Source organism: Mus caroli, unplaced genomic scaffold, assembly GCF_978045245.1.
Source record: "Mus caroli unplaced genomic scaffold, Mus_caroli_1 scaffold_6, whole genome shotgun sequence".
Classification (NCBI taxonomy): Eukaryota; Metazoa; Chordata; class Mammalia; order Rodentia; family Muridae; genus Mus; species Mus caroli.
The window spans coordinates 100,970,668-100,997,881 of NW_028227261.1; the positions used below are offsets into that span (position 1 = coordinate 100,970,668).

A 27,214-nucleotide genomic window follows, 5' to 3' on the forward strand; every position below is an offset into this window, starting at 1 on the left:
ACTGTTACCATGCCTGGTTCATGTGGAGACGGAGAGCAAACTCAAGCCCTGTGCATGCTAGACAAGTACTCAACCAACTAGACTATATCCCCAGCACTCGGGAAACAGAGTTTAGTGTTTAACTTTAAATGAGAGGAAAATCAGTGGGGTGAAAACTGATCGACTTAACAAGCCATTTTAGCCTATTCTGCAGAAACCTCTCCATCTCCTCTTTTTTTTTTTTTTTTTGTTTTTTTGTTTTTTTGTTTTTCAAGACAGAGTTTCTCTGTATAGCCCTGGCTGTCCTGGAACTCACTTTGTAGACCAGGCTGGCCTCGAACTCAGAAATCCGCCTGCCTCTGCCTCCCGAGTGCTGGGATTAAAGGCGTGCGCCACCACGCCCGGCTCCATCTCCTCTTATAAACTAAAATAAGCAGAATCCTCTCCTTAGCTTTTGCTTAGAAATACAGGTTTCGGTTGTTTCTAACCTGGAGGAACGCCCGAGCTTCCTTATACCTGCACTCGATAAATCTGGAGTGAGGTAGTTCTTCTAGAAAGCGCCCTGGGTCTTTCGGAATAAGCATATCTACTCCATCAACAGTAACTTGCTGTAAGTCTGGCCTGAAAAACAAAAGTAAAAAAGAAACTTTACGATCAAGATTTAATCCAAAACACTGCCAGCCTTTTAAGACAGTAAACACCAGCAAAGAAGCTAAACATCATGTGAATTTTCTTCAAATCTTTTGGGCATCAATCAGCAACTTTATTAGGATCTTGAAAATCAGACATCAAGTAGCAACACAGAGTTTTAGTTTTAAGTATTTTCACTTATGTAGCCAAATTTGAGGGGAAGGAGAATTGATTTCCCTCTAGGGATTGAACCCAGGGCCTTGTACATGCTACCACTGAGCTACACCCTAGCCCTCTTTCACTTTAAATTTAAAAAATTTCTTTCTTTTTTTTCTTTTTGTTTTGGGACAAGCTCTGCTTAAATTGCTAAAGCTGGCACTGAACTTGCCGTCCTCCTGCTTCGGCCTCCCAGGTAACTGGATTACAGGCCTCTGCGTCTATAATAGTTTTTCCAGGTACTCTGGCATGTTAAGCAGAAATGAAAGTTGAATGACATCATTTTCAGTTACTAACTTATTTTTAAAGAGGTAAACAGTTCTTACAGCTAAAAACTCCAAGTGAATCACTGTAACCAGAAGCCTCGCTGACCGGAGAGACGCCTGCAACCCACCTGCATGAATACTGCTTGGGCACTTCCTACTCCTCTATGTGAAACTAGAAAGCACACAGACGGCTTTATCTACAGGCTGGCACATGTCACACTCACAAGTTATCTTTTGGTCGGTGATTTTGAACTTAACTAAATTATTAACTAAACTTTGAAGTAAGCTTTTAATAGTTGAAGAACTAAATGACTTACTTAAAAAACCTGCTTGAAACACAAAATAAGAAAAAAATGCATAAATATGAATAGTCAAAGATGTCAACAAACTGTTTCTGACAACCCGGAATCATTTTGGCCAATGATATTCCTGACTTCTCCAGTTTTGACCACCTTTTCAGCTCTTTCTCGCATGAGTGGTTTTAAACACTAAGATGAAGACAGAATAAATGTGCCTTACAGTTCTATGGCATAACAGTGAGCAGTGTATCTTTGAAAAGTGCCCCAAAAGGACCTTGTGATGAAAATTCTTATAAATGAAGAAGTTGAAAGCAAAACACATTCACTGCTATATTTACATCAAGTCCTAATATATCAGACATGTTATAACATCATTATTAGTGACGTCCAAAGAGAAAGAAAGTACTACTCGGAGTTATAAAGTTGACATTTATGGTCTAATTTTACATGAGTCTCTTCAGGTACTCATTTCTTGTCAGCAGTATTTTCATCATTGTGATAGATAGTTAAGAGTATACTATTATACACAGTATTATTTTTATAATACTGTGATATTTAAGGGTGATAGTTAAGGGTATACTATTATACACTGTATTATTTTTATCACTGTGATAGATAGTTAAGAGTATACTATTATACACTGTATTATTTTTATCACTGTGATAGATAGTTAAGGGTATACTATTATACGCTGTATTATTTTTATTCCTATAATTTCTTAGTTTTCTGAGGCAATGTCTTGCCTCAGCCTAAGACATCCATGAACACAGTATACCTCTATCCTGTCAGTCTTTTTTGCCTTGAAACACTCACCACTATGGGACCCATCCACACTACTGCAGAACCACAGTGGATTTCCCTGAGGTATAATACTTCAATGTGTGTATATATACATGCATGTATATATAAATATAAACATATCATATTATTGACTTATTACTGTTTATTGTTATAGATTTACCTGTCAAAGGCTCCAGGATAACGACCAAACTGTAACTTTCGAAAAGGAACAAACTTCCTATCCATGTGTCCTTTGAGCCGTAAGTGACCATGCCAGAGGTAGTTGCCACTCCTCTCATGAAAGACTACCAAGTGGATGGCGTGAGTGGCCAGCTTACAGATGTAGTGCAGAGGGATTTCAGTCCCAGAAAGTGAGTCTATTCCATCTAGCCGAGGATCCTTGCTTTCAGTCTTTAGGCACTGAAACCCCATATTCTCCGCTATCCGAAACCAGCCATCCTAGCATAAGACAAGGATCAAGCATGGTTATTTAAAGCCAAATATTAGTAACAAGATGAAAACAACTGTTACACCATTAATTAGGCCATGGTTTTATCCTTGCCTTTTTGCTAGAACATTTTTAATGAGAATAGTGAACAGAAGGTAGCTCAGAAAGACTAAAGTAGCAAAAGAAAGCTGTGGAGAATGGAGACTGTCCCTAAGAAATCTGTGGAGAATGGAGACTGTCCCTAAGAAAGCTGTGGAGAATGGAGACTGTCCCTAAGGACTCTGAAAATGAATGCAAACTTCTCCCCATGGGATGAGAATGCTCATTTAGCGTTCTCTCACTGATGTCCATGAAGTGGATGTTAGGAGCAGGAACAGAAAAGCAAACTTGCAATTGTTATCTCCTATGACTTTAAAAATGCTTTAATAGAACCCACACCACAATGCAAACATCAGGAAACCAAGCCCAACAAACTGTAAGACAATGGATGCTTTTCAAAACCATTAAGATTTAAATCTTATTTATTAAGATTATCCTATATGTAGATTTTAGTAGATGATTAAATATTATTAAGAGTATCTGCTAACCCAGTGGATATATCTCCATTACAACTCAAGCATTTATGGCTCAGGGAACATTGCAGGGTGGGGTCTGAAAAACTGTAAAAGCCAGAATACCAGGAAGCCTGATGGGAAACAGTCCTCCTAGAAATGGCTGATATAATTGTTTCAATTAAATTCACACAAAGGTGCTCGCTTCGGCAGCACATATACTAAAATTGGAACGATACAGAGAAGATTAGCATGGCCCATGCGCAAGGATGTCATGCAAATTCGTGAAGCGTTCCATACTTTTAAAGTACCTAATAAAAATATTAAAAAAAAAAAACCCACACACAGACACCCCCCCCACACACATACCACATGAGTATCTGCTAAGTATGGTGCCCTGTGAATTGTAATCCTTACAGAAAGATTATAAATTTGAAACCAAAAAAAAAAAAAATCTTTCATTTCACTAGAAATTTTAAATCTCCAAAGAACTTTTGCTTATATTCTTACATTTGCATTTGGATATGATATCTACTCTATGTAAGAAGCAGCATGAGTATTTTAAGTAAGGAAACATATTTAAAGTCAACTTTCAAAACGGCTAGTAATACAGAGGCACTTAAACTGTACGAGGTGCATGCGCACTGATTACCTCCTTCCATACCCACAGGAACTTTGTGAGGTCAGCCGGGAAGGTATTATTTATAACTAACCTACAGTCATGGGACATAAAGCTTTAGGAAAGTATACCTGTCTGCTACAGAATTCAGAAACAAATATTGACGATCAAAGCTAGCAAGCTCACCTGATGGGTCACCTCACCAGTCTCTAACTGACCTTTGCTTCTTCCACGGACTCTGTTGTATTAGTCTTGACAACTATAGAGCATATTGCTTCCTTTTAAAAATAGCAGTGTACCGCACTCAAGGGACACTTTGGAAATGTGGAGGAATATTTCCTATATCAATAAGCTGGCATTAGAGCACTGGTGTGGTGAGTGACCAAGTGACCATCCTGTGTATGTCCTCATCATTTATGTCCTGCAGCCCCTCCCCAGAGCTTCACCTGGTGCCATTAAGGCAGTGTTGCATACAGCAGGTGTTAGGTAGCTGTTGAGACCCTGTCTATCCCTCCACGAGGGCAGAAACAGTCAAGGCCAGCTGGAATGATCTGTTTGCAAGACAGCACAGCTGAACTCACAACACCAATCTAAAAAACACAGAGAATCCTATGAGCAGAGTAAGCTAGTTAGTATTTACTCATGATAAGGTCGACTGACTATCATGTAACTATAAAATGAGTGATAATAGGAGGTAGGTGTATGCACATGAGAATTCTCCTAACTCCTTATCTAAGTGAGATGCTAGTTAACACATAAGCATTTTTGAATGAGAAAATAAACAAGACAAAAGGGACTGGGTCCAAGGCTCACAGTAAGCAGGAAAAGGAAAGGCAGACAGCGCCCTAGCTTACTGAGGTCTGTGTTACTATCTGACCTGCTGAACTCAATACCAGTATTATTTTTGCTTAAAAATAAAAATGAAGTTTAAAATATCACATTCTCACTTTTCCATAGGTTGAGACATCTTTAGAATATAAAGTGAGAAAAAAAGCAAGCCAACAAAGACCATATCCTTATATACACCTTCACCTGCTTCTCACCTGCTTCACTGCCTAGGCAGAACCATGGGACACGATCTCTGACACTGAGTTTGAGGCAACCGAGGAACCTGCAGCACATACTGCTGTCCCAGAGTACACTGCCACTCCAGAAGGAGTCCAACCTGCCAGAGTCAACATGACTTACCAGATCTGCTACAGAATGTCTGCATTTCTCATGATGGCTGACTACTAGTGCTCATATTTCTGATTCAAGCTATCTTAATCTCTTTCCCACCAGACTCTACCACTTAAATGGTCTATATCCCTACCTCTATTCCAGGGACCAAGTTTACAATGCATAAACCTTGGAGGAACACATCTACCCTGGATAAAAATGATGACAGATAACTGAAAGAAGCACCTCTCCTCCTTATTCCTGTCTGCCTTTCATCTTGAAACTACAAAGGAGGATAGAAATGTGAGTTCAACTTTTGGAAACATCTAAAAACTACTCCATGACTATCAAACTAGTACTGTGTACATACAAAATGGAGGAACACTGTTGTAGACAAAATCACACACTGAGATGTACCTTCTGCAACAGAGTGGAAATGCAGCATAAGATCCCTGCTTGCCTGTCTACAGGCTGACCATCCATGTTGGCCTCCTTAAGGTCATGAGTATAGTCAAGACTGAATTTCCCAATAGAATATCTGAACAGCAGTTTACTAGAAGCTTCTGAGAAAAAGTTTTCCCTTGGAAAGGCTGATATTCTTGTTCCTGCCTCTCGTTCTCTGGTCTTGAGCATAATGTTTCTATGCTGGTACTGATTATGCTGGAACAACAGTGGAAACGGAGACAGAACTTCAGCCCTGCTATCAGTGGAGAGGCAAATTAACATCAAGAACCACCATTATTTTAGCCTCTTACTAGAAAAGTTTCAGGAGCCATCTAGGAAAGGCTAAGACTAGCAGGTGGCCTACCTGGAGGTGGCCCACCTTTTTGCATGCCCTAAGATGGATGAGCTCTGAGAGGCAAGGTCCCAAGAGAATCATCTCAGGATTGCTTCTTGTAGAAGATATGCCTTTCCTGTCACTATTACGTAGCCTGAGGGTTCCTGGGCATTAGCCTACCCTACTGAGCAAATTTCCTATAGATCAACATGAAAATGAACTTTCATTAATTAGTACTATTTAGATAAATTAATAATTTTATAGAATTCCTGATTTGATTCTGGGAAGAAAGTTTTAAGAGATGGTTTTAGCCGTTTTGCTAAAAAGGATGTACTAAAGTTAGAATCAATACTAGAATGTTAGAATGTGCTACTCCACATAGAATAGCAAGTAAAGGCTGCATAGTAAGGAGTACAATGAGCTGTCACAATTACACTAAAGGGAGAAACAGGCTTGGAAAGATTTGTGTTCAAGGAAAAACATTCATTCTAGGTCAGCTCTGAGGCTGCAGCCACAGGTGAGCACTATGATAAGGCAAGGCCATGTGAAACTGTTGCTTTGAACTTATAATGAGTTTACAAAATGAACTTAATAGCAACGTCCTTCTGTGAAAATCTTCCCAATATGACTGTAGATGTTTTACATTTTCAGCTCACTCACCTCATTCTTCCACAGGTGATACTGCAGTGCGAACGCAGTGAAGTCTCTCGGAACACAGAAAAATCTGCATTCTGAAGCTGGGCCTTGAGAAGCATTTTTCACTTGTTCGAAGTTTTTATTAATTGATTCCAGAATCCATGGGTCAATAAGGAACACTGGCACATTTTGGCTGGATGTCAGCATAATAAATTTCTTAACTGCACGCTGTTTCAGAGGAAAATAATCTCTATGAAGCCATTAAGTCAATAGAATTTTTTTCCAGTACTGGCAACTGAACCCTGGACCTCACACTTACTAGGTAAGTGCTCTGTCACTACAGAAGCCAAGCATGGTGATGCCCGCCTGTACCCTCAACATTCCAGAGGTAGAGGCAGGAGACCATCACAAAGTTTGAGAGGCAAGCCTGGTCTACACAGAAAGTTCCATGCCAACCAAGGCTACAGTTGTCTCAAAATAACAGACATAAATAAGACAAAACAAAGAAGCAATAAACAAACAAAGAAAAATGTTCAGTCAAAGGCTTTTCGTTTGTTTGTTTAGTAAACCAGCAATTCTTTTCAGTGTTAAGAACCGTTGTTGACACAGGATCTCAGCAGGCCAGGCTGGCCTGAACAGTGTCTGTCTGTAGCTGAAGGTGATCTTGAGCTCCTGGCCCCCCTGCTATCATGCCTGGTTTATACAGTGCTTGACATTGAACCCAGGGCCTCCTGCATGCTAGGCAAACACTCTGCCAACTGAGCTACAGTTTAACTCCACCCTCTCAGCATTGTTTTGCATTTTTAATTAGGTAAAAAAAAGTAAAAAAAATGCATTTTTAAAATACAGAAGTTATGAAATTTTGTAAAACAAAAGATGTAGTGTATATATTTCATTATCTGTTCCTTTCCTCTTCCAAAGAAAGCACTGAGATTTTTATTCCTGATTATTAATTTCCCTTTATGTTTGTAGATCAATTCTGATTCATATGTTCATTTATTTGGGGAAGCAATATAGCTCAGTGAACAAGAATTTTAGAGATGGAAAGTTTTCATCTGGATTCAGATACTTACTAGCCAACTAACCTTACTCTCTCTAACTAGCTAAACTGAGAACAGCAATAGATACTGATTTTATAAGGTTTCCACATGGACAAAGTGAGATACTGCATGTAAAGCTCTTGGTAGAAGGTCTACCCTCGTAACAATAACCAAGGCAGTTACTGTTACTGCCATTCTTCAACACATATTAGAGGAGTAATCAATGAATGAGCTACAGACAACATTGTAACTGAGACTTCTTGTCTGGTGTACATACCCACTGTGTGCTATCAAATCCAACTCGATTTCCTTTGGATTTTGATGAACCCGGTCCATTCTAACAGAGGGGGAAAAAGTTATTTTAGTAAATTCATAGCCCAGCAGGCAATATCCATATGCTTATTTTCATACTCAGAAGCAAACAGTAATATCATTTTATACTACAATCAACCCAAGATGTAAAACATTCAAAGAGTAACACAAGTTATTAAAATAGTTCAATGCTATGGCCAGCATTTCTGAACCAATTAATGCCCATTAATTAATGCCCATTAAGAAAGAACATCCACATTCCTGTGTCTGTCTGTCTGTCTGTTTCCCCTTCCCACCACCTCTCTCTGTCCTGCCCCAGTCTCTTACACCCTGAGATTACAGCTAGAACCAGCTGTCTCTGTGAAATTAGGGTCATCCATCTTGCATCATATTCCTAACTTCATCTCCACACAGTGTTGGTGAAGAGATGGCAAAAAAAAGTATAATGAGGAGCAGTTCCTGTCAGGTCTGTTTCATACTTCCAAAAGAAAGAAAGAAAAGAAAAAGGATGGTTCCTCCGTCATCCACACCCCCTCAACATTCCTGCACAGCAAGGTCATTATTTCTAGTTGAGAGATGGCCCCAATGCCCACACTTTTCATGATGTACACTATTATTTCACATGCTCTAGGTTACTTACAATAGTCCTTTTTAAATGTTCTGGTTTAGAGAGTCAGAAGGAAGAAAGCAATATGATCAGAATTCATATGATTAGCCCCAAAATGCTTTGAAACTAAATAGAAGAAAGAATGTGATGGTCTGGAAATCAGAAGACTGTCTCAAACTCAAAGAAGTCTGACAGCTCCTTATGTTTTCAATGTTTTTATACCTGTGAATTATAAATGAGGGTGCTGACAATGAGAACTGCCTCATCCTACAAACACAATGCCCTCAACATTATTTATCTTCTCATTAAATTGCATCCTCAAGGGCGGGTGCCCAAGCCAAGCTGTCTGTATTAGCATGTCTGCCATAGTGCTTGGTTAAATGTCAGGAAGAATTGTTAACTGGAGGAGAAAGACTGGAGGAAGAGTAACTAAGGCAGAGGGGGATTCAGTGTCTCCAAGATCTGCAACTGAGTAACAGCTGAATACAATGGACATTTGAGAAAAAGAAACAACAAAACTAAAGAGTAACTTTGTTATCTTCAGTATTCACAAGGGTTGGAAACTGCAGGCAGATACTCGTCTTGTCACTACAGCTCTACCTTAGGAGAGGACACTGAATATGTTGTGCTTGGAATAAGTACATTTCAGTGAGCTAGTAGATTACAGCTTCTTTTTGGAATTGAGATCATATATCATAAATTCTACCTGGTTTTTTTTTTTCTTTTCTTTTTTTCCTGTTTTGGTGTTTTGGTTTCTCTGTATAGCCCTAGCTGTCCTGGAACTCACTCTGTAGACCAGGCTGGCCTCGAACTCAGAAGTCAACCTGCCTCTGCCTCCCAAGTGCTGGGATGAAAGGCATGTGCCACCACTGCCCAGCAAATTCTACTCTTTTAGTTGACTGTATGTATGGTTGTCAGAACACAGTCCAAGAATGGAGTCATTCAAAGAGAATTCTGAGAGCTTGTAAGGAAACTCTTAAGACAAGAGTCTTGTGACCTGTTTGTTCAAACCCACAAGTGACCCTGGAATGTGTTTTTGTGCTCTTCCCAGGTGCTGAGGATAACAGTGAGTTTACCTGAGCTGTTGTTATTCATGCATGTCTAGGTAGGTGAGCTGGTCTTTGTGATTGTACACTTTACTCAGGTGACTTTCCTTAGCCCTCAGAGTGTAAATTGCCTGATTCTACGAATAAAGTTGGCTATCGCATGAAACTTTGGTCACCTCATTTTCAGGCCTGCTCTCTTAGGTCCATGCCACGGACTAGAGTGGTAAACATATATTTACAGTTGTTACTATCACCTCTACCTAGAACACTCCACCTTGTCCAAACCACATTCTGACCACCAGTCTTTCTCTGTGCCACCACACTAACATTAATATACATATAATCCATGGGAGGGCTGAGGCCAGAGGATCATTAGTTGGACATTCTAGGATGTCCAACCTACATGACACCATGAGTCTCTTAGTCAAAAAGCAAATCAAGATAAACAACAGAAATCCAGCTACTCAGTTGTCTGCACATGAAAGCACACAGCTAACCATGGCTGCTCACTGCTTTGACTTCCAATTCTCGACAGATGTTGAGTAGGCCTTCATTCTGTGGAGCACCTACACTCTCTTGCCCACTAATTCTCATCCACTTGGGTGACTTCTTCTTTTTTTGCCTTTTTAACTCATTTCTTCATTCTATCTGTCTGTAGCATTGCTTTCTCTTTCCTGAGAAAAGGAATTAAAGAACTTTCAAGGGCTGGAGAGATGGCTCTCAGAGATGGAGAGCACTGACTGCTCTTCCAGAGGTCCTGAGTTCAACTCCCAGCATCCACATGGTGGCTCACAACCATCTGTAATGAGATCTGATGCCCTCTTCTGGTGTGTCTGAAGACAGCTACAGTGTATTTATAATAAATAAATAAATCTTTAAAAGAAAAAAGAACTTTCAAGCACTCCCAATAGTTTGCTCCCCAGTGAAATGACAGTCACACAGTCTACCTTTCCTTTTCTCATAAGAGATAAACTGTCTATATTCCTATTTATAGTTACTCTACTTACTAAATTGCATGCCCTTTTGCTTGGCCAAAGACACTGCTCCAGAAACTTTCCTTTCTCTGCTGGACCATTCCTATTAGTATATACACACAACATTATTCTTCCTATTAAACATAACTAAAACAAGGAACAAACAAAAAACTCTTGACAGGCCTCAACAATTTCTTGTTCTCTTTTATGCTAGATAGTTGTGTTGGTACAGCCTTTAACCCCAATACTTGGGAGGCAGAGGTAGGAAGATCTCTGTGAGCTAGAGGCCAGCTTGGGCTATAAAGCTAGTTCTAGGACAGCCAAGGCTACACTGAGGAAACCCTCCATTAAAAAACCAACCAACCAATGAAATAAAAAAACTCCCAATGGTTGCTCTCCTTGCCTTTCTTTCCTATGAGATCACTTGAGCTCAGATCCACTCTGCCAAACACTCACACCTACCACTGACTTCCACAATACTAATCCCGTTGGTTGTTAGCTCTTCCTCATTTCATCTAACAAGACTTGGTAACTTCTGCTTCACTGGTGGACTTCAGTTACTGGACTCTCATGATTCCCATACTACACTCTCCTGCTGTGTCTCTCTGGTTATTCCTTTTTAGTCTCACTCGCTAAAGGAGCTTAAGGGGCCAAAGCTCCGATCCTGAGATAGTCTCTCTTTTAAATCTATGTTCACTTATTTGGTATCTCATTGAGTCTTGTTGCATTTTATTTTTATTAAAGATTTACTTATTATATGTGTATGAGTGTTTTGCTTATACATGTGTATCACATGTGTGCAGTGCCTGCAGAGGCCAGAAGAGAGTATAAAATCTCTTAGAACTAGAGTTACAGGAGGTTGTGAGCCACCCCACAGGTGCTGGAAACCAAATATAGATCCTCTTGAAGAACAGCAAATGTTCTCAACTGCTAAGCTGTGTTTCAAGCCCATAGCCGCCGCCGCCGCTGCTGCTCCTCTTCTTTTTTTGTTTTTTTTGTTTGTTTGTTTGTTTTTTTGGTTGTTTGGTTTTTTGGTTTTTTTTTTTTCAAGACAGGGTTTCTCTGTATCGTCCTGGCTGTCCTGGAACTCACTTTGTAGACCACTCAGAAATCTACCTGCCTCTGCCTCCCAAGTGCTGGGATTAAAGGTGTGTGCCACCACACCCGGCCCTCCTCTTCTTTTAATACTTACTTATTTTAGAGATGGCACATGCACCATGCTGTGCATGGAGGTCTGAGGACAACTTGTGGAAGTTTGTTCTTTCCACTATGTGGCTTCTTTGGAGGCTCACCTTCAGGAAGGTGCCTTTACCAGAGCCAGCTTGCCCCCGAATTGTACAGCTTGATATATCATCTACCTGCTTATAACTCCAAGCCAGAGTCCTGTGAATTGCAGACTCGTACATCTGGCTGGCTGTTTGTCACCAGGATGTCAACTAGGCACCTAAAACTGGCATATGCAAAGCCTTCCCTCCACCCTGCTTCAGACTTGCTCTTCTAGTTTTTCTCTCAACAAACTGCAAAGTCTCAATGTCTCACTTCTATTGCCTAGGTGAAAACACAAGTAACTTTTGGTTCCCTCCTGTCATTCATACCCTGCATCTAACAAGCCACAAATCCTCACAGCTCTGCTTTTGGTTTCTTAGTAATTCCCTTGTCTAAGCCAGTGCTACCTCTTGTGTAAACTATGGCCGCCTTTTAACTAGTTTCTTTCAGCCTGTGCTGAAAATAATCTATAATCTATTCCTAAATAGAGCAGATAGGTTAGTCACAACTATGCTATGTTAATAGCTCATTCCTATGGTTCAATCTTACCAATAAGATCCAAAGTTCTTATGATGTTCAATAACACTCTCAACGACAGCAAAGTCTTCAGTTTTCCCTACCCTCCTCTCATCTCCCACTCCTCTCCAACTACAGTAAAACCCAGGTTATTCCAGACACTTTCCACCTCGGTTCTTATGCTCTATTTCCTCTCGTTCTACACAGAACTCTTCTCCTATAGATATCTACGCAATTCATTCTTTTCGAATAAGCTTTTTCTTAATTGTAAAGGCCTTCTACATTCCTCATGCTCATCTGGGAAACTCCTACACATCCCATAAGACCAACTTAAAATATTGTGCACCCATGAAATATCCAGTAACCCCGTCCTCCAAGGATGTTACTCTGCAGTTCTTTTTTTTTTTTTTCCTGAAAACTTGAAGAGTCAAAGATAAGAACACTATGGATATCTAGTCTTATAAGGCTTAAAGATCATATAATTTTAATGGCCTCTTGTAAGAAAAGGAAAGCAAGGGTACATTTTGCAAATGTTCTAAAAACTATGTAGTTTTTGGTCCTAGAATTAAAATTTCATTATCTTAATAGCTGTTCTATCTATGGGGAAGAACAGCTACTGGTACCCAGTGGCTACAACTGTAAATGAATAAGAAAACTGCAGCCACTGCCAACCAATGACCATACAAACAGAGAACCAAAAAAGTAAATAACCTGACCTCTTCTTCCTAGTCTCCAGTCTCCAGCTGATGCTTCCCATTGGTTGAACCCAACTGGAAACCAAAAGGCAAGGGAGCTCAGCTAATGAAGTCCACAGAGGTCAGCCTCCCAGGGCATAGAGCATGGTGAGGAGAGATCTGGAGAGGCAAACAGAGAAGAGCCTGCATACTATGCTATGGACTTTAGGTTAATTCTATTGGTACGCTATGCAGAGAATTTGATCAAAAATTCTAAAATTTGAATTTTAGAAATATGTCTAACAGTACATAAGAATTACAAAGTCTAAACACTAGGGGATAGAAGAATTCTTAACTAGTAAAATATTCAGAATGGAGTCTTGTAGAAATTTATTTAAATTCCAGCCCAAGGTTTCTCCCACCTTGCCTATTTAAGTTCCCAAATAAAAGACACACACAACCTTTATATTTTCAATAAGCCTTAAACAGCACAATAGCTCGGCAGCTGCCTAGCCTCTATGTGATTAGAATCTACTTTCCTATTATTACCCTAAGTTATCACTTACTATGCTTCATCTGGGCTGCTCTTAACTCCAATTGGCCAGTCCTCAGACGCACATTCTCTTGACTCCTAACCCATGGCAGCTTCTCCTTCCTTCTCCTGCACTCTTCTTCTCTCCTCATGGTTCTTCTCCAACCCCAAGTCCCCAAAGCCTAAACCCCACCTTTGTCTCTTCTGCCCAGCTATTGGATGTTGGCATCTTTATTTACCAATCAAATATAACTTAAAGACAAGATCATTCAACGTCTTACATGCAGACTCTCTCATCTCTAGGACAACCAATCTTAAAGGTCCAATATTAACATTAAAATACAAACAACCTTGGGCCAAACCCACTGAAGAAGTCTGAAGAAGTAAATGCTAAATTACTCCTCTATTTCCTTATATGTTCCAAAGCGCCTCAAATTTTGAACTTAGGGAGTTAGTCTATTACTGTGCTCTGCTTAAACAGTTTCCACAAAACAAGTCAAGGGGTTAAGAAAACAAGCCTACAGATATTTCAAAAATATTTCCTACTGGATAGTGATACTGAAAGTTAAGGGCCACCAATAAGTAGATGGGCTGACCCAGACCCTATAAAGAACTGGTCGAAGAATAATTGGTGACTACTGAACTCCAGTGACCCAACTATAATGTAATTAAAGAAAAGGCATTCCAGAAACAAGATACTAAGACTTAAAAAAAAAAAAGTCTTGTCATTTCTGATGCACAGTATCTAATAATCAAATTCTTACAGGAAACCAAAATCCAAATTCTTAATTTGTATGACTGTTTAAACATGCCCACTTAGAGTCACATGGCTAATTTGTTAAAAACTTTAAGGTCTTCAATACTTAATTTTTTTCCCCCAATTGTTTATAAACCTGCACAGATAAAGCTGGAAGACCCTAACTGTGGCGAATCCCCATCTGTCTGGGTAGCTGCCTTCTTCTGCATCTCAGTGCTGTTCCTTCACACAAAAACACTTCTCTCCAGTTCTCCCTGGACTGGACTCCTAAGTGCTGATGCAAGGGGAGGAAAACTACCTGTCTTAGCAAACCATCTGAAAACCAGTAATCTACATCCTGAGAATATACAAAAGAATAAAAACTAGTGTAAAACACTGTAATAAAAGAAATTCACTATTTTTCTGGGTAATGAAAAACTGGAGGGATGGAGGAATAATGGGGGGTGACATTTACCCAAATTTGCCATATTACACTAGACTGTAGTCTAGTGTATGTCTAGTATACTTCCATTCCAGGAATAACCTATATATTTTCCTTCAGAGAAAAATAAAGCAAGGCAAAAGTCAAAGACTGAGTGAAAATCTTTGCAAATTTTAGTAAGCAGCGAACTTAAAAATATTCTGAGCCTTTGCTGCACATGTGCTACACGGCTGTAAGGATTAATTCCCACTCTTAATGATGGCATACAAAATTGTTCACTGTGAATAATTGCTGCCATTCTTCTTTCAAACCTCTCCCTCTAACTGAAAACAAATTACTCAGCATAGTGGGAAGCTGGCCCAGACTAGCACCCTGTGATGGCCACTGGTGATACGAACAGTGACTGCTGAAGGCGCTGGTGTGCCGCATCTGAGTAGAAAGCACAGTGCACGCTTTGCCTCACATAGTGCTCTGTCTCTACTCAGCCATTAAGTTTAATATTTTCAATTGTCCTACAGCATTCTGAGAGCCAGTTTATTACCTATCTGCCAATGTGAACATATTCTGTTAAGTACAGTTTTCCTTACACATCAGAATAGCTCTACGAGTAAAGGTAACAGTTTTAGGTCCTGAATGAGCGAGAAACATTCTATCTAGAGTCCAGTTAATTCACTGATAAAACAGTGAAAATACAGGTTCACAAGGACTCTAATAATTTACTTCATTCATTCAATCATTCATTCAGAGATGAGAGAAGGCATGCCATGGCCCACATGTGGAGGTCAGAGGACAACTTTGAGGAGCCAGTTCTCTCCTTCTACTGAATGTGTTCTAGGAATTGAATTCAGGATTGTCATGCTCACAGTCAGCTATTGGATGGAACACAGGGCCCCCAATGGAGGAGCTAGAGAAAGTACCCAAGGAGCTGAAGGGGTCTGCAACCCTATAGGAGGAACAGCTCGTGTCTCTAGCTGCATATGTAGCAGAGGATGGCCTAGTCGGCCATCAATAAGAGGAGAGGCCCTTGGTATTGCGAAGATCATATGCACCAATACAGGGGAATGCCAGTCAGGGCCAGGAAGCAGGAGTGGGTAGGTTGGGGAGCAGGGCCACTGAGCCTCTCGCCAGCCTCTCAACTTTATTTTTAAAATTGTAATGTAAGCCATTGGTGTGAAAGAGAAGTTATTAGACACTATTGTTTTTTAGCATGTCCTACGTAGAAAACACTGAGTGAGATGCATCACATCAACTAGGTTCCCTCAACTGGCAATGTTACTGTGCCCCAGTCAAAGAAACCAAAGCTTAAAGAGGTGATTTGCAAAGAGTCAGACGACTGAACTAAGATTTGAACTCAAAACCCATACTCAAGAATTACTATCAAATTATGAGTATCTTGAAAGTAAGAGCTTTGCCCTATTGATCTCAGTTTTCCTGCTATGCACCCTATGCATCAACAAGTGATTAGTAAATACAAATTCAATACGCACACTGAATTAAAGCCACCTTAACCTGTTGGGTCCAGTAAGAAAAAAACAATGGATGGCTGAAACTTCCCGAGAAATATGTCTTCGTGGTGTGAACGGAAGCTGACTCTGGATGGAGCCCAGCTTACAGTGGGCGGATCACAACGTTCTGAGCTTACAATGACGTGAAAGCACTACTATGCTCTGCACAGAAATGATACTTTCAGTTTGGAATTTCATCTCCCCCTGGGCAGGCTACTCAGTACTCACGATGCTACTATTCCACTGGACTTTGTTTCGGGATGTGAGGGGACCTTGCTGTGCTCTCTGTTACCTCACTAACTGCCAGGATTGACTTGGCTGTCGCAAGTCAATTGAGAGGCAAGTGTCCCCTTCCTCCCTTACTGCTCCATGTTTGCCCCTCTTGAAGCTGTGCACTCAGTCCGTCAAAAATGACAACCTTCCCCTCAAGAGGAGGCCGGCTCTTGGGCCAAAGGTATATGAGAAGTTGTGCTCCCGAACAGAACATCCAAAGAAAGTTTGCATTTTAAAAACCTGTCTTCTGTCAAGCCTATTCCCTCTATGAAATACAGTGTATTTGCTCCTTATCTTTAATTATTAGATCATTAGATTGATTTTATTTGTAGACCACAGAAAATCTAAACATCTAAATAAGCAGCAAGGGCCAAGAGGACATCTACAGTAATGCTCACTCCAAACATAAGCAGAAATAGGCCTTCTTTATTCTAAGACAGCAAATAGCCCCCTTCCCTAGTCCATGACCCACTCAGGGTAATCGCTCCTAAGACCCCGGAATGCTGGGTACTCATCTCGATCTGGAACTACAGCCATTCACTGCTACGACTCCAACCCACTGACTCCAGCCCAGTATCTCGACTTCATTCCCTCAAACAGCATCAAGGGTAAGTTACACTACAATTCAAGTACATTCCGAATCAAAATATATACTAACATATAAAATAGTTTTGATATGTTATCAAAATTACTTATCAGTGACTTAATTTAACTGATATTATTTAGGGATAACAAGTTTTATTCAACAGGGAATGTGAATAGGTTAAATACGATTGAAATATTACTTTTGATTTAATTGTATAATTACAAAAACATTTAACTAAATTTTAAACTGCCTGTTACATTCTAAAAAGATGAGAACCCCACTGAGAAATGTTTCTTTAAAAATAAACATTATTAATTTTCTATACTGAAATTTAAATATATTAAGAAAACACACAGCCACAGTTATGTCTAATAAGAAAAGACAATTACCCTTGCAGACAAATAGTGCTTGTAGTAGTACAGCTGAAACAGCAGAAAGGCAGAACTCGTCAGTGTTAAAAGGGCCAAGACCACGTTCTTATTGATTCTACTCATTGGTCTATGGTGTTCTCTTGGGTGGTTTTTAACAGTAGCCCAGTTGTTTTCATCTTCTTCATGAAACAGAATCTTGTTTCCTGTGACCAGAGATACTTCTGCAAAGAAAAAAGGCCAATTTGACAACAAAAAAAATTAACTTCAATAATTATTGACAACACACACACAGATATTTATATTTACCCAAGTATGGCAGTACATGTTTATCGTCAGCATTTGGTATGCTGAGGCAGGGGGATAGCAAGTACAAGGCCAGCCTTGGCTACATAATGAGGGTAAGGCCAGCTTGAGCTCCACAAAAAGATTTTGTCTCAAACCAACAAATATGAAAAGCAAATGTAGAAAAGACAAAATGAAGACAGGAAAGGCTATCTGTAGTTCAGGAGAGCACCATGGCCAAGAAGGAGTGCGGAGGGGAGGCTCCTCCATGAGTCTGACTCAACAGAGGTGTCCTGGGACCTCTGGGCCGCAGGGTCTATGTCTGACAAGTTCAAAGGCGATGCTACTTCTGACCACGCCGAGAAAAGAAGGAAAACCGTGAGACAGCTCTTAGTCAAGGAGCATAGTATCTAGCTGTTTGTTTTGTGAGAGGTGTGTATATGCGTATGAGTGTGAGGTATAGGATGCTCATATATGACCTTGGTATTTGCAAAGGAAAAGGAAACTTTGATAAACATTTTGATCTTTCACCCTGGGTACCTCTGATTATCTTTTTAGTATAAGAAATTTAATATGTATATCCTCCTAACCCCTCTCCAAAAAATGATTTTAGTTAGGTAGATTTAAAGATCCCCTAGTATTTAGCTTTATTTTTCAATATTAATACATCTTTTACTTAACATTTAAGTTTTCTTTTGTTCCCTGGTTATAATGAGAAACTGACAAACTATGGTTCTTTCTTTCTTTTTCCTACTTATTTCTACTTGGTTATTTTATTCTGTCCCGTAATTATGCTATTTGACTCTTATTCCACAGTGCTCCACAGTGATCCTACTGCCATACCCTGTGCCCACTCATCTCCACAGCTCATCAAGAAGAGACTGTGAAGGTACCACTACTGTTAGTGTTGGTATTGTTAAAACATGATGTCAGGAAATGGGAGGATGCTGGGAGGTCATACTTCACGTCCCCTGATAGGTTACAGGATTTATATCATTGCCCTGTAATGCTAAATGTTCTTTTGATAACAGTCAACACCACAGCCCCATATACAGGGAATCTGATCTGTTTTGACAGGATGTACAAAGTATGCAAACATATTCCCTACCTGTAAAATTCAACTCTTGTTTACCTAGACTATATAATGATGGTGGTAACTGTATATTCATTTTCTTCAGTCTTTGAGTGTTCTTTCAACTTATAATGATTATAGAAAGCTTTGTGAAGTTATGTTTAAATAACTTCATTAGGACACTGGATTCTCTCTTTCCAGAACTAAAGTATAACGCCTTCACTGCCCTTTCAGCTGTTCAACTTCCAAAGCCTGTTATCATGTCACCTTGCCGAAGCTTCAAGGTCATAGGCTGTTATGAAATGTGTGTGTCCTTGTGTGTCCTTTCTTCCTGAACTCTGCCAGACTGCTGTCTTACAACCAACTCCTAGCACTTGAGCCAATGAACGTTGCCTAATTTTTTTGCAATGCTGCTAATTGAAGCCAAGGCCTCACTCTCTCCAGGACTGGTCAGCACGTTACCCCTGAAGTACAGCACAACACTGTCATTTTAAAGTTTCTCAAAAGATGATTTTTTACTCTTAGTACATGCGTGTGTGTGCTCACATGTGTGCAGGCCCCGTGAAGGACAGAGGAACTGGAACTCCCCTGGAACTGGAGTTACAGGTGGTAGCTGTGAGTTGCCTGTCATGGGTTCTAGGAAGCAAACTCAGACCCCTTGGAAGAGCAGTGCATGCCCTTAACCACGGACGTCCCTGTCTTCCATTAGCTGTCCCCTCTGACCTGCACAGCTATCACTTATTTTCTTCCCACTGTAGCATTTTTAAATGTTCATTTCATTTTAGTTACTTATCTTTAAATGACCAGACCTCCCCCAGATCAGTTATTCATAAGAACACTGGGGTAGGAGGAAACATGTTCTAGACTAGATGGAAGGTTTTTCTGACAGAAACATTTATACACATGTGTACGTATGTGAGAAAGATAGAGAACACGTTATATGTGAAAAGTTAAAACATAACTCCTTCATGTTATCAGAAACAAGTAGCAAAGAGTGCCTGACAATCTCCCCATTTTGCTGCTGTACGGACAGAGCATTTGTGCATACAGTTTGCTTCTCTTCTTGCTAGTTCATGCTGCCAAACAGCTGTGACTGCTCTCACATCTTCCCTACATGTCCTGACCACAAACATAAATACTCCAAACTAGACAACGTACAGAGACTGAGAGACTTTGAAACACTCACCCCTAAAGGGAAAACCCATCAAAGCCCTCCCCTCAAGGCTCAGGGATATCTGTAGAAAAGGAAATAGAAAGCCTGTAAGAGCCAGAGGAAACAGCGTTTTCCAGACACAACAGGCCTGATGTACATTTGAACTCAGAGAGACTGTGACAGCATGAACAAGACCTGCACAGGTTCAAGTCAGACAAAATCCCAGCTCGGAGAAGGGGAAGTGGGCATGAAATCCCACCCTGAGCCAAGAAGGTATTTGTAACTAATAACTTCTGGGGGCAGGGGGAGAAAACAGTTTTTCTTAAATGGAGTGACAGCATGTATCAAGCGTAGCTCAAGATAGACTGCATATTCATTAATAGTTGGCCAACACAAAAATAGACCCCATGTACTTTTGTTTTGCTTTGCTTTTTATGAGAGAAAGTTGAGTGGCTATCAGGGAAGAATTTGGGGTGGGGAAAGAATATAACCAAAATATATTGTATGAAAAAAACAAAGTCTAGTAGGTTCTCATGGCACAGACCTGTATATAATACCACCTAGTCTGGAAGGTAGATAGAGTGATGGTAAATTCAAAAGCTGACTATGCTGCAGAGTTCCTGGCCAGCCTGAGAAACTCAGTGAGACTTATCTCAAAATACAAACTGAACACGGAGCTGGGAATGTCACTCAGCAGTAGAGTGCTTGCATACACAAGGCCCTAGATTCAGTCCCAGGACTGATGATAATGATAGACCTTTACCTAATTAATGTTCACTCCCTTCTTGATCCTTTACAAAATAACCTCTACCTTGCCACATTGTCACTGGAAGAGGACAAGGTAAACTACTGTACCCTCTCTATGTGATTACCCAGAAGAATCATAAGCACATGGTGACTCCTTTCTGAATATGCTGGAAGGAAAGTTCTCTGAGGAAATAAAGGACCTAGGGAAGAGAGGTTGCATAAAAAGTTAGCTAGGTAAGGTTGACTTTCAGGAGAAGAAATGTAATGTTTTTCTTTTTATTTAATGTCTTTCCTATTTGAACATAATTCTGTAATACAAATAAAATAGAATAAAGTCTACTTTCAATCAGGCGTGGTGGTGTAAGCCTTTAATTCCAGCACTTGGGAGACAGAGACAGGTATACCTCTGAGTTAGAGGCCAGCCTCCTCTACCAGGCCAGAGAAGACCACACAATGAGACTCTGTTTCAAAACAAAACAAAAGAAACCCACCACCACCAGCAACCTTATTTTGCCAATGTTCTCACTGCTAGAATGGAATGTGCTAAATCAGTTGCTACTGTGCACAGAGGGGATGAGTGCAAATCAGTAAATCAGTGCCTGTAAGTCTGTGGAGGTCACACTACCTCTGGGGTCGCTCTCTGGGTACCACCAACCTTTGTGTGAGTGTGTGAGGGCAGGAATGTGCAGGCCAGAAAACGCCCAGTATTTGCTCTATCACACTCTGCCTTACTCCCTCAGACAGAGCCTCTCACTGATGTTGGAGCCAGGCTGGTTGGTGGCCAGCAATCCTCTCATTTCTGCTGGCTTCCCCTAGTGCTGGGGTGACAGGCATGCACATAGCCATGCTTGGCTTTCTATGTGAGTGCTAACATCTGAACTCAGGTCCTCATCTCATGCTTGCTCTTAGTAACTGAGCCACCTCTCCAACCCCCTTCCCCCACTCCTCCACACCCCAAAGACAAGTCTCTCACTAGCCTAGAATTCACTAAGCAGGCTGGGCTGGATGGCCAGGGATCCTTCGGAATTCTATCTCCCTCTCCCCAGCTCTGAGATTATACCTTCAGGCTACCATGCTCAGCTATTTAAAGTACCTTCTAGAAGAGGGCAGAAGTCAGATCGCCATGCTTACAAAGACAAGCACTTTAGTGAGTGAGTTGAACCAGCTCAAATCAAGTTACTTGATTTACATCTCATGTTATTTTTAATTTTATGTCAACTTATCACATGCTAGAATAATCTGGGAAGAGGGAACCCCATTTGAGAAGATGCCTCCACAAGACTAGACTGTAGGCAAGCCTCCTGTAGAGAATTTTCTTAAGTAGTGATTTGATGTGGGGAGGGTCCAGCCCATTATGGGTGGTGTCATTCCTGGGCTGGTGGTCCTGGGTTCTACAAGAATGCAGGCCAAACAAACCATGAGAGCATGTAAGCAGCATCCCTCCATGGTCACTGCATCCATCAGCTCCTGTTCCAGGTTTCTGCCCTCAGTGCTTTGGATGATAAATTGTAATCTAAAACTGAGCAAACCAAACCCTTTCTTCCCCAGTCACTTTTGGTCATGGTATTTCATCACTGCAGTATTAGCCCTAACTAAGACAGTGAGTAAAGCCTTTCCCTCAAGAGGCAAGTCTAACTGCTTGGTTGAGGGCATTTACCCCAGGCTGGTCTGTCAATCATTATGCAGCTCTGTTTCCTAGTGCTTTTTTTTTGTCTTGGCCTCCAAAGTGCTGGTATTACAGGTGTGTGCTACCATGGTTGGCTCACAGGCTGACTTTTACTTAATGGAAATCTTCAAACTAGAAAGACTGGAATATCATTCTTTATAGCCGAGAAAGCTTGAGACATACAAGAAAGTGGCTTGCCTTGTGCTACCTGAGAAATTGGCGATCGTGGTGAAATCTGAATTCAGTTCTCTGGACGACTTTTATCTAAAGCTTTTAACTACCCGGCCCCATTTTTATCAAATCTTTCCCGATATTCCCCAACTGATAATGTAAACGGAAGACAGGAAAGTTCCTACATGCAGTCATCTTGCATCGCTAACCGCGCCCACCTTATCATTATTATTGTTATTTATTATTATTACCATCGTCATCATACTATTAAGCATAGTGAGCACTCCTTCAAACCAAATAAGAATGACCACTGAGGAGTCTAAGAAGAGAGGAAAGCGGCTGGTAAGCCAACCACCACCTCTCTTCGAAGCAGTTGCAGCAGGCTGCTTGCTGTACACAGAACTTGGCTTTGGCGCAGCGTCAAAGTCCTTCTCAGGTGGAACCCTCCCTGGGCGGCTGCCCTGCCATTCCCCCTTCCTTTCCCTGAGAGTTCATGCCACGGCGTAGGATGCACTCAGAACAGCAGCAGGCTCCATCAGTTCCTCCCCGGCGGAGCCACCTTGGCATGCATTGGTCCTCACACCTGATCGTTCTCCCCGCATCGTCCGCTCTCGCCAACCAGCTCAAACGTCACTGTCGCAGCCCGGCCTTTTAAGCGTCTCCATGAACCTCCAAAATCGAACCCGCCCGGGTCAGGACGACCAGCGGACAGCATGGATCAGTGTGGGAACGATCTGTCGCCGGGACAGCTGGGACGGCCGCAGCAAGCTCGTGCACCGACTGCGGCCGACGTCGGACTCCTCCCCACCGCCGTAGGGAGGGTACCCCAAAGGTGGACGACCGCTACTCAGGGTATACCAGTAGACCAGCGACATGTGCCTGAGGGAACCCGCCCACGCCCAGGCTCGGCTACCCGGCCCGGGTGCCCTCATCTTACCTAACTCTAGAGCTGCGGCGGTGGCCTCGCTTTACGGCAACTGTCGCAAAGAAGCGGTCAAGCGCGCAGCGGCGTACGTTAGCTGTTGCTTTGTTCTCCGAGTGCTCCTATTAATATGGCCTATTTGTCTGGCCATCAGAAATATGCAATCAGCCGTCCCTCCGGCAGTGCCCTGAGGCTACCTGGAGTTTAGGAAAAACGGCACTGTCCCCGGTAGTGTGCAGCTCATCATACAGAGCGCAGAAAGTGCAAACCTAGAGTGGATGATTCTTTTTCTTCCTCCCTCCCTCCCTCCTCCCCCTTCTCCTCTCTCTACATTCTGCTACTGGGGACAGAATGGGGAAGAGCACTATGTAGGGATGCAAATACTCATTAGGTTGAGGTGCCTACTTGACATCCAGGTCTAGAAGATGCGATCTTCCAGTTTGGGGCTTGAAAGAAATATAGATGCTTCTGGGCCTGGCACCTAGCATCTTTGCTTTTAGCAGTGTCATTTAAAGAGTTATTGGCAAGGAGCAGATGTGGATTTTGATAGGAATTTTTGAAAATTAAAAAGCACTAAGGAAATTATTGTAATTTTACGTTCTTTCTACGAAAATTACTAACGGCGTATAGAAAAAAAATGAAATAATTTACCTACGCACCCCGTTCTATATCATTTAGCTCAGACTGGCCTTAAATTCTACTCAGCCAGTATGGCCTTCAACTGATCCTACACATCTTCCAAATCTCAAGTGCTGAGATAACAAGTGTGCATCGCCATGCTTGTCTTAAAACAGAATTTTTCTAAAAGTTGTGATGGAATGTGGCTGTATCAAAAATTTCTATTGTCTGACATGCCTACGATTCAAGTATTTGGGGGGCCAAGGCAAGAGGATCTAGAGTGAGGTCTTGTCTTTAAACACATGCACACACACATGCACGCACACACGCACATGCACACAATATAATTGATGCCTATTGGAGTATTAAGAGGTGATGTTTTAAAAGATATTAGGAATGCTTATTATGCTCAACTAGGTCTGGAAATTATAAGGAGGAAAAAAAACCTCCCGGGTTTTAGAAGTGAATAGATTTCAGGTGCACAGTAAATCTTATCCTGTGTAAACGTTGCAGGAGGCAGAGGACTAGCCAGTTTTCTGATTTGAGCTAAGTTTAAGTATAGATCTCACTGTTTTTCCTATATAAGCACAGTCATAATGTGCCATCTACATTATCATGTTTCTGCTACTGGAAAGTGGACTGGGATTTAGAGGAAGGAATTTAGAACCCTTCAAAGAAAATTGACAATCCTTTTGGTTATCCTAGACATAACTTGTCAGCAATTTTTTTGAAACTTACTTCTAAATTTTCCTCTACTTACAAGTAACTTTATTCTTTTTAATTAAAGCTTGCAAAGTAAAAGCCCTGCCCACACAGGAAGTTGGACAATAACCAGGTAAGCATGCTGACGACGACGATGGTCCTTGTGGATGGGTTGAATGTGAAATGCTCCCCAGACGCTTCTGTTGGAATCCCTTGTCTCCAGGCAGTTTTAGAACCTTGGAGGGGTAGGATTCTGAAACCCTGGAGGAAGTGGACCATTAGAGAGGTCAGACATTAAGGATTACAGCCCAGCTCCCCTTTCAGGACGCTCTCTGCTTCTTGGTCCAGTCCATCCAGATGTGAGTAGACTCAGCCACCTGCCCCTCATACCATGTCCCCCCTCCCATGATAGACTTTAACCTCCCCAACTATGAGCCAAAGGGAATGTTTATTCCCTTAACTTGCTGCTATTAGATCCCGTCCTGTAACTAGAAAGTAGTACTTCTCAAGCAGGTTTGGAGAGACAATTTGGGAGACTCACTCATCGTAAAAAGTCTTTTAATCTAGTGAACAAAATCTAAAGCTGTTGAGAAGGCTACAAGGAGGAATTAAAAATAGCCTCCATCAGAAGTAAACATTCACCTTTCAAGAATCATCCAGGTGTGTGTATCTACACGTTCTGACCTGGTAAAGTTTGTGGTATCCTATGGCAAAAGTAGAAGATACCAGCACTAACAAATTTAAGTAACCAAGAGGTTAACCATCAAAATGCCAAATTCAGGGACCAGAGAAATGGCTCAGCACTGAAGAACACTAAGTATTCTCCCAAAGGACCCAAGCTCTATTCTGTAACTCCAGTTCCATGGTATCTAATGTCCTCTTCTGGCCTTGGAGGGTGCCCACACTTATGTAACATACACATATACCTAAATAAAATGAATACAGAAGTTTCTTTAATATCCATCCTTAATAGTTTTTTTCTGAAGAATCATAAATCCAGATTCAAATAGGGGAGTCTCAAATTCCTCAGACAATGTTGAAAAGTGATGGTACTATGTGACCTGGAATACATGCATGTAGACTCCTGTTGGCATATCCAAGCTGTAAGTGTTACAGCTCCGAAGGGAATGGCTTCCCCTACAGAAGTGTTCCAGCTCTACTGGGGCTGCAGGAAAAGGTTTCCCCAAGGCAAGTCTAACGGTTCTGCTTTAGCAGGGGGAATTTCCCAGCAAAAGTGTTAAATAGCTCTACTCCATCCAGAGCCAAGGAATAACACAAAGTCACACTGCACAACAAACCTCACACAAGAGATTTATTAGGAGGGAAAACCTGGCAGAGTGGCTGCTTCCACTTGAGAGAAGCAGGCAGGGTTTATATGGGGTTTCTTGTGGGGCAGGGCAGAGCTTTCCAGGGTGGAGATTTCTAGAGTGAGGATTAGTAAGATTTCAATTCCTGAGCTTGGGGAAGCTCGGGGATTGGTGGGATTCTGTTTCTTGGCCCTTGTCTTGGTCTTGGGGTCAAGTCGCGATGTTCTTTTCCTTTCATCCTTTTCACACCATCCATTCTCCACATACTGCCATCCATGGTGTGTGTGTGTCTTTTTTTCTGGTAGATCTTGGAAACATGCCTACACAGGTCCTCAAGGGAAAAAACTTACAGATGACCAGCTGGGGTACTGGCCTGAGGAATCCAACCTCTAGTTTCATTTCCTGTTACTGTGATAAAATACTCTGACAGGGCAATGGAAGGCAAGGCTTATTTTTGTCTCACAGTCTCGGATTACAGCATATCATATTAGGAAGTCAAAGCAGCAAAAGCTTAAGGGAGCTGGTTACACCTCATCCCAAAGCAGAAAGGAGCATAAGAACAAAGAATGCATGCTGGTGTTCAGTTAGCTCTCTCCTCTTCAGTGCAGGACCCAGCTGGTGAAATGGGGCTGTCTACACTCAGGATAGGTCTCCCTACCCCCACCCATTGATACATCCACAGATGAACCCAAGACAATCCCTCATGGAGACTCCTGTTTCATGTGATTCTACATTGGGCCAAGTAGACAATTAGAACCAGCCATCAGACACCCTTAGGGAATTGTACTAGGTGAAGCTAGGAGCCTGATTTCCATCATGGAGTTTCAGGATGAGTCAATATGAAGAAGAGCAGGGTTAACCAAGCACTGTACCAACAGCTATATAAAAACAAGATCCCTATCCTTAAGTTTCCATTCTTATCCTGACTCAGGTCAAGAAATATAGAAGAAATATGGAAGACATGATCCTTGGCTTCCTTCCAATTGTGATTTTATGAAGAGCAGTCCAGTGGAGACAAGGCCAGGATCTGTAGCTCAAGAATCTGGTGTATGTACGATCTTGTATTGTACTGTTTATACTACTGGCTGGCTCTGTTTAGATACGAATAGCCTTCCCTTAACATATATTTTATCACTGGATTTGTCAATCCCTCTGGTGCTCACCTTGAGTGAAGTGGGTATAAGCAACTAGTACCATGCAATGGAAGTGCAAAACTGAAACTTCACCATAAAACTTAGAATGGAGAGTAGCTGGGAGGCTGAGGGCTGCTGCACAGCTGAGCTTACCAGCCATGTAACAGAATGGAGTCCCCATGCACCTGGAGAGGATGTGGC

General features: G+C 41.5%; 1 protein-coding gene and 1 non-coding gene across 4 annotated transcripts in view; one reads left to right on the plus strand and one right to left on the minus strand.

Moving 5' to 3' along the window:
- Positions 1-23,351, minus strand: part of Fktn (fukutin) — a 53,616-nt gene extending 30,265 nt beyond the window's left edge. The window contains exons 1-6 of one of the 3 annotated variants that reach the window (XM_021160504.3): positions 23,269-23,351; positions 17,259-17,461; positions 7,678-7,737; positions 6,385-6,588; positions 2,352-2,629; positions 468-600 (exon numbers count right to left, since the gene is read on the minus strand). In XM_021160504.3, the coding sequence (XP_021016163.1) occupies positions 468-600; positions 2,352-2,629; positions 6,385-6,588; positions 7,678-7,737; positions 17,259-17,363 (780 nt within the window). In that variant the 5' untranslated portion in view covers positions 17,364-17,461; positions 23,269-23,351. The other 2 variants (XM_021160503.3, XM_085839287.1) reach the window with 2 other exon arrangements.
- On the plus strand, positions 3,367-3,473 carry LOC115031073 (U6 spliceosomal RNA). Its single transcript, XR_003836638.1, has one exon. It is a non-coding gene; the product is annotated as a U6 spliceosomal RNA (small nuclear RNA).
- Positions 23,352-27,214: the final 3,863 nt, after the last annotated feature.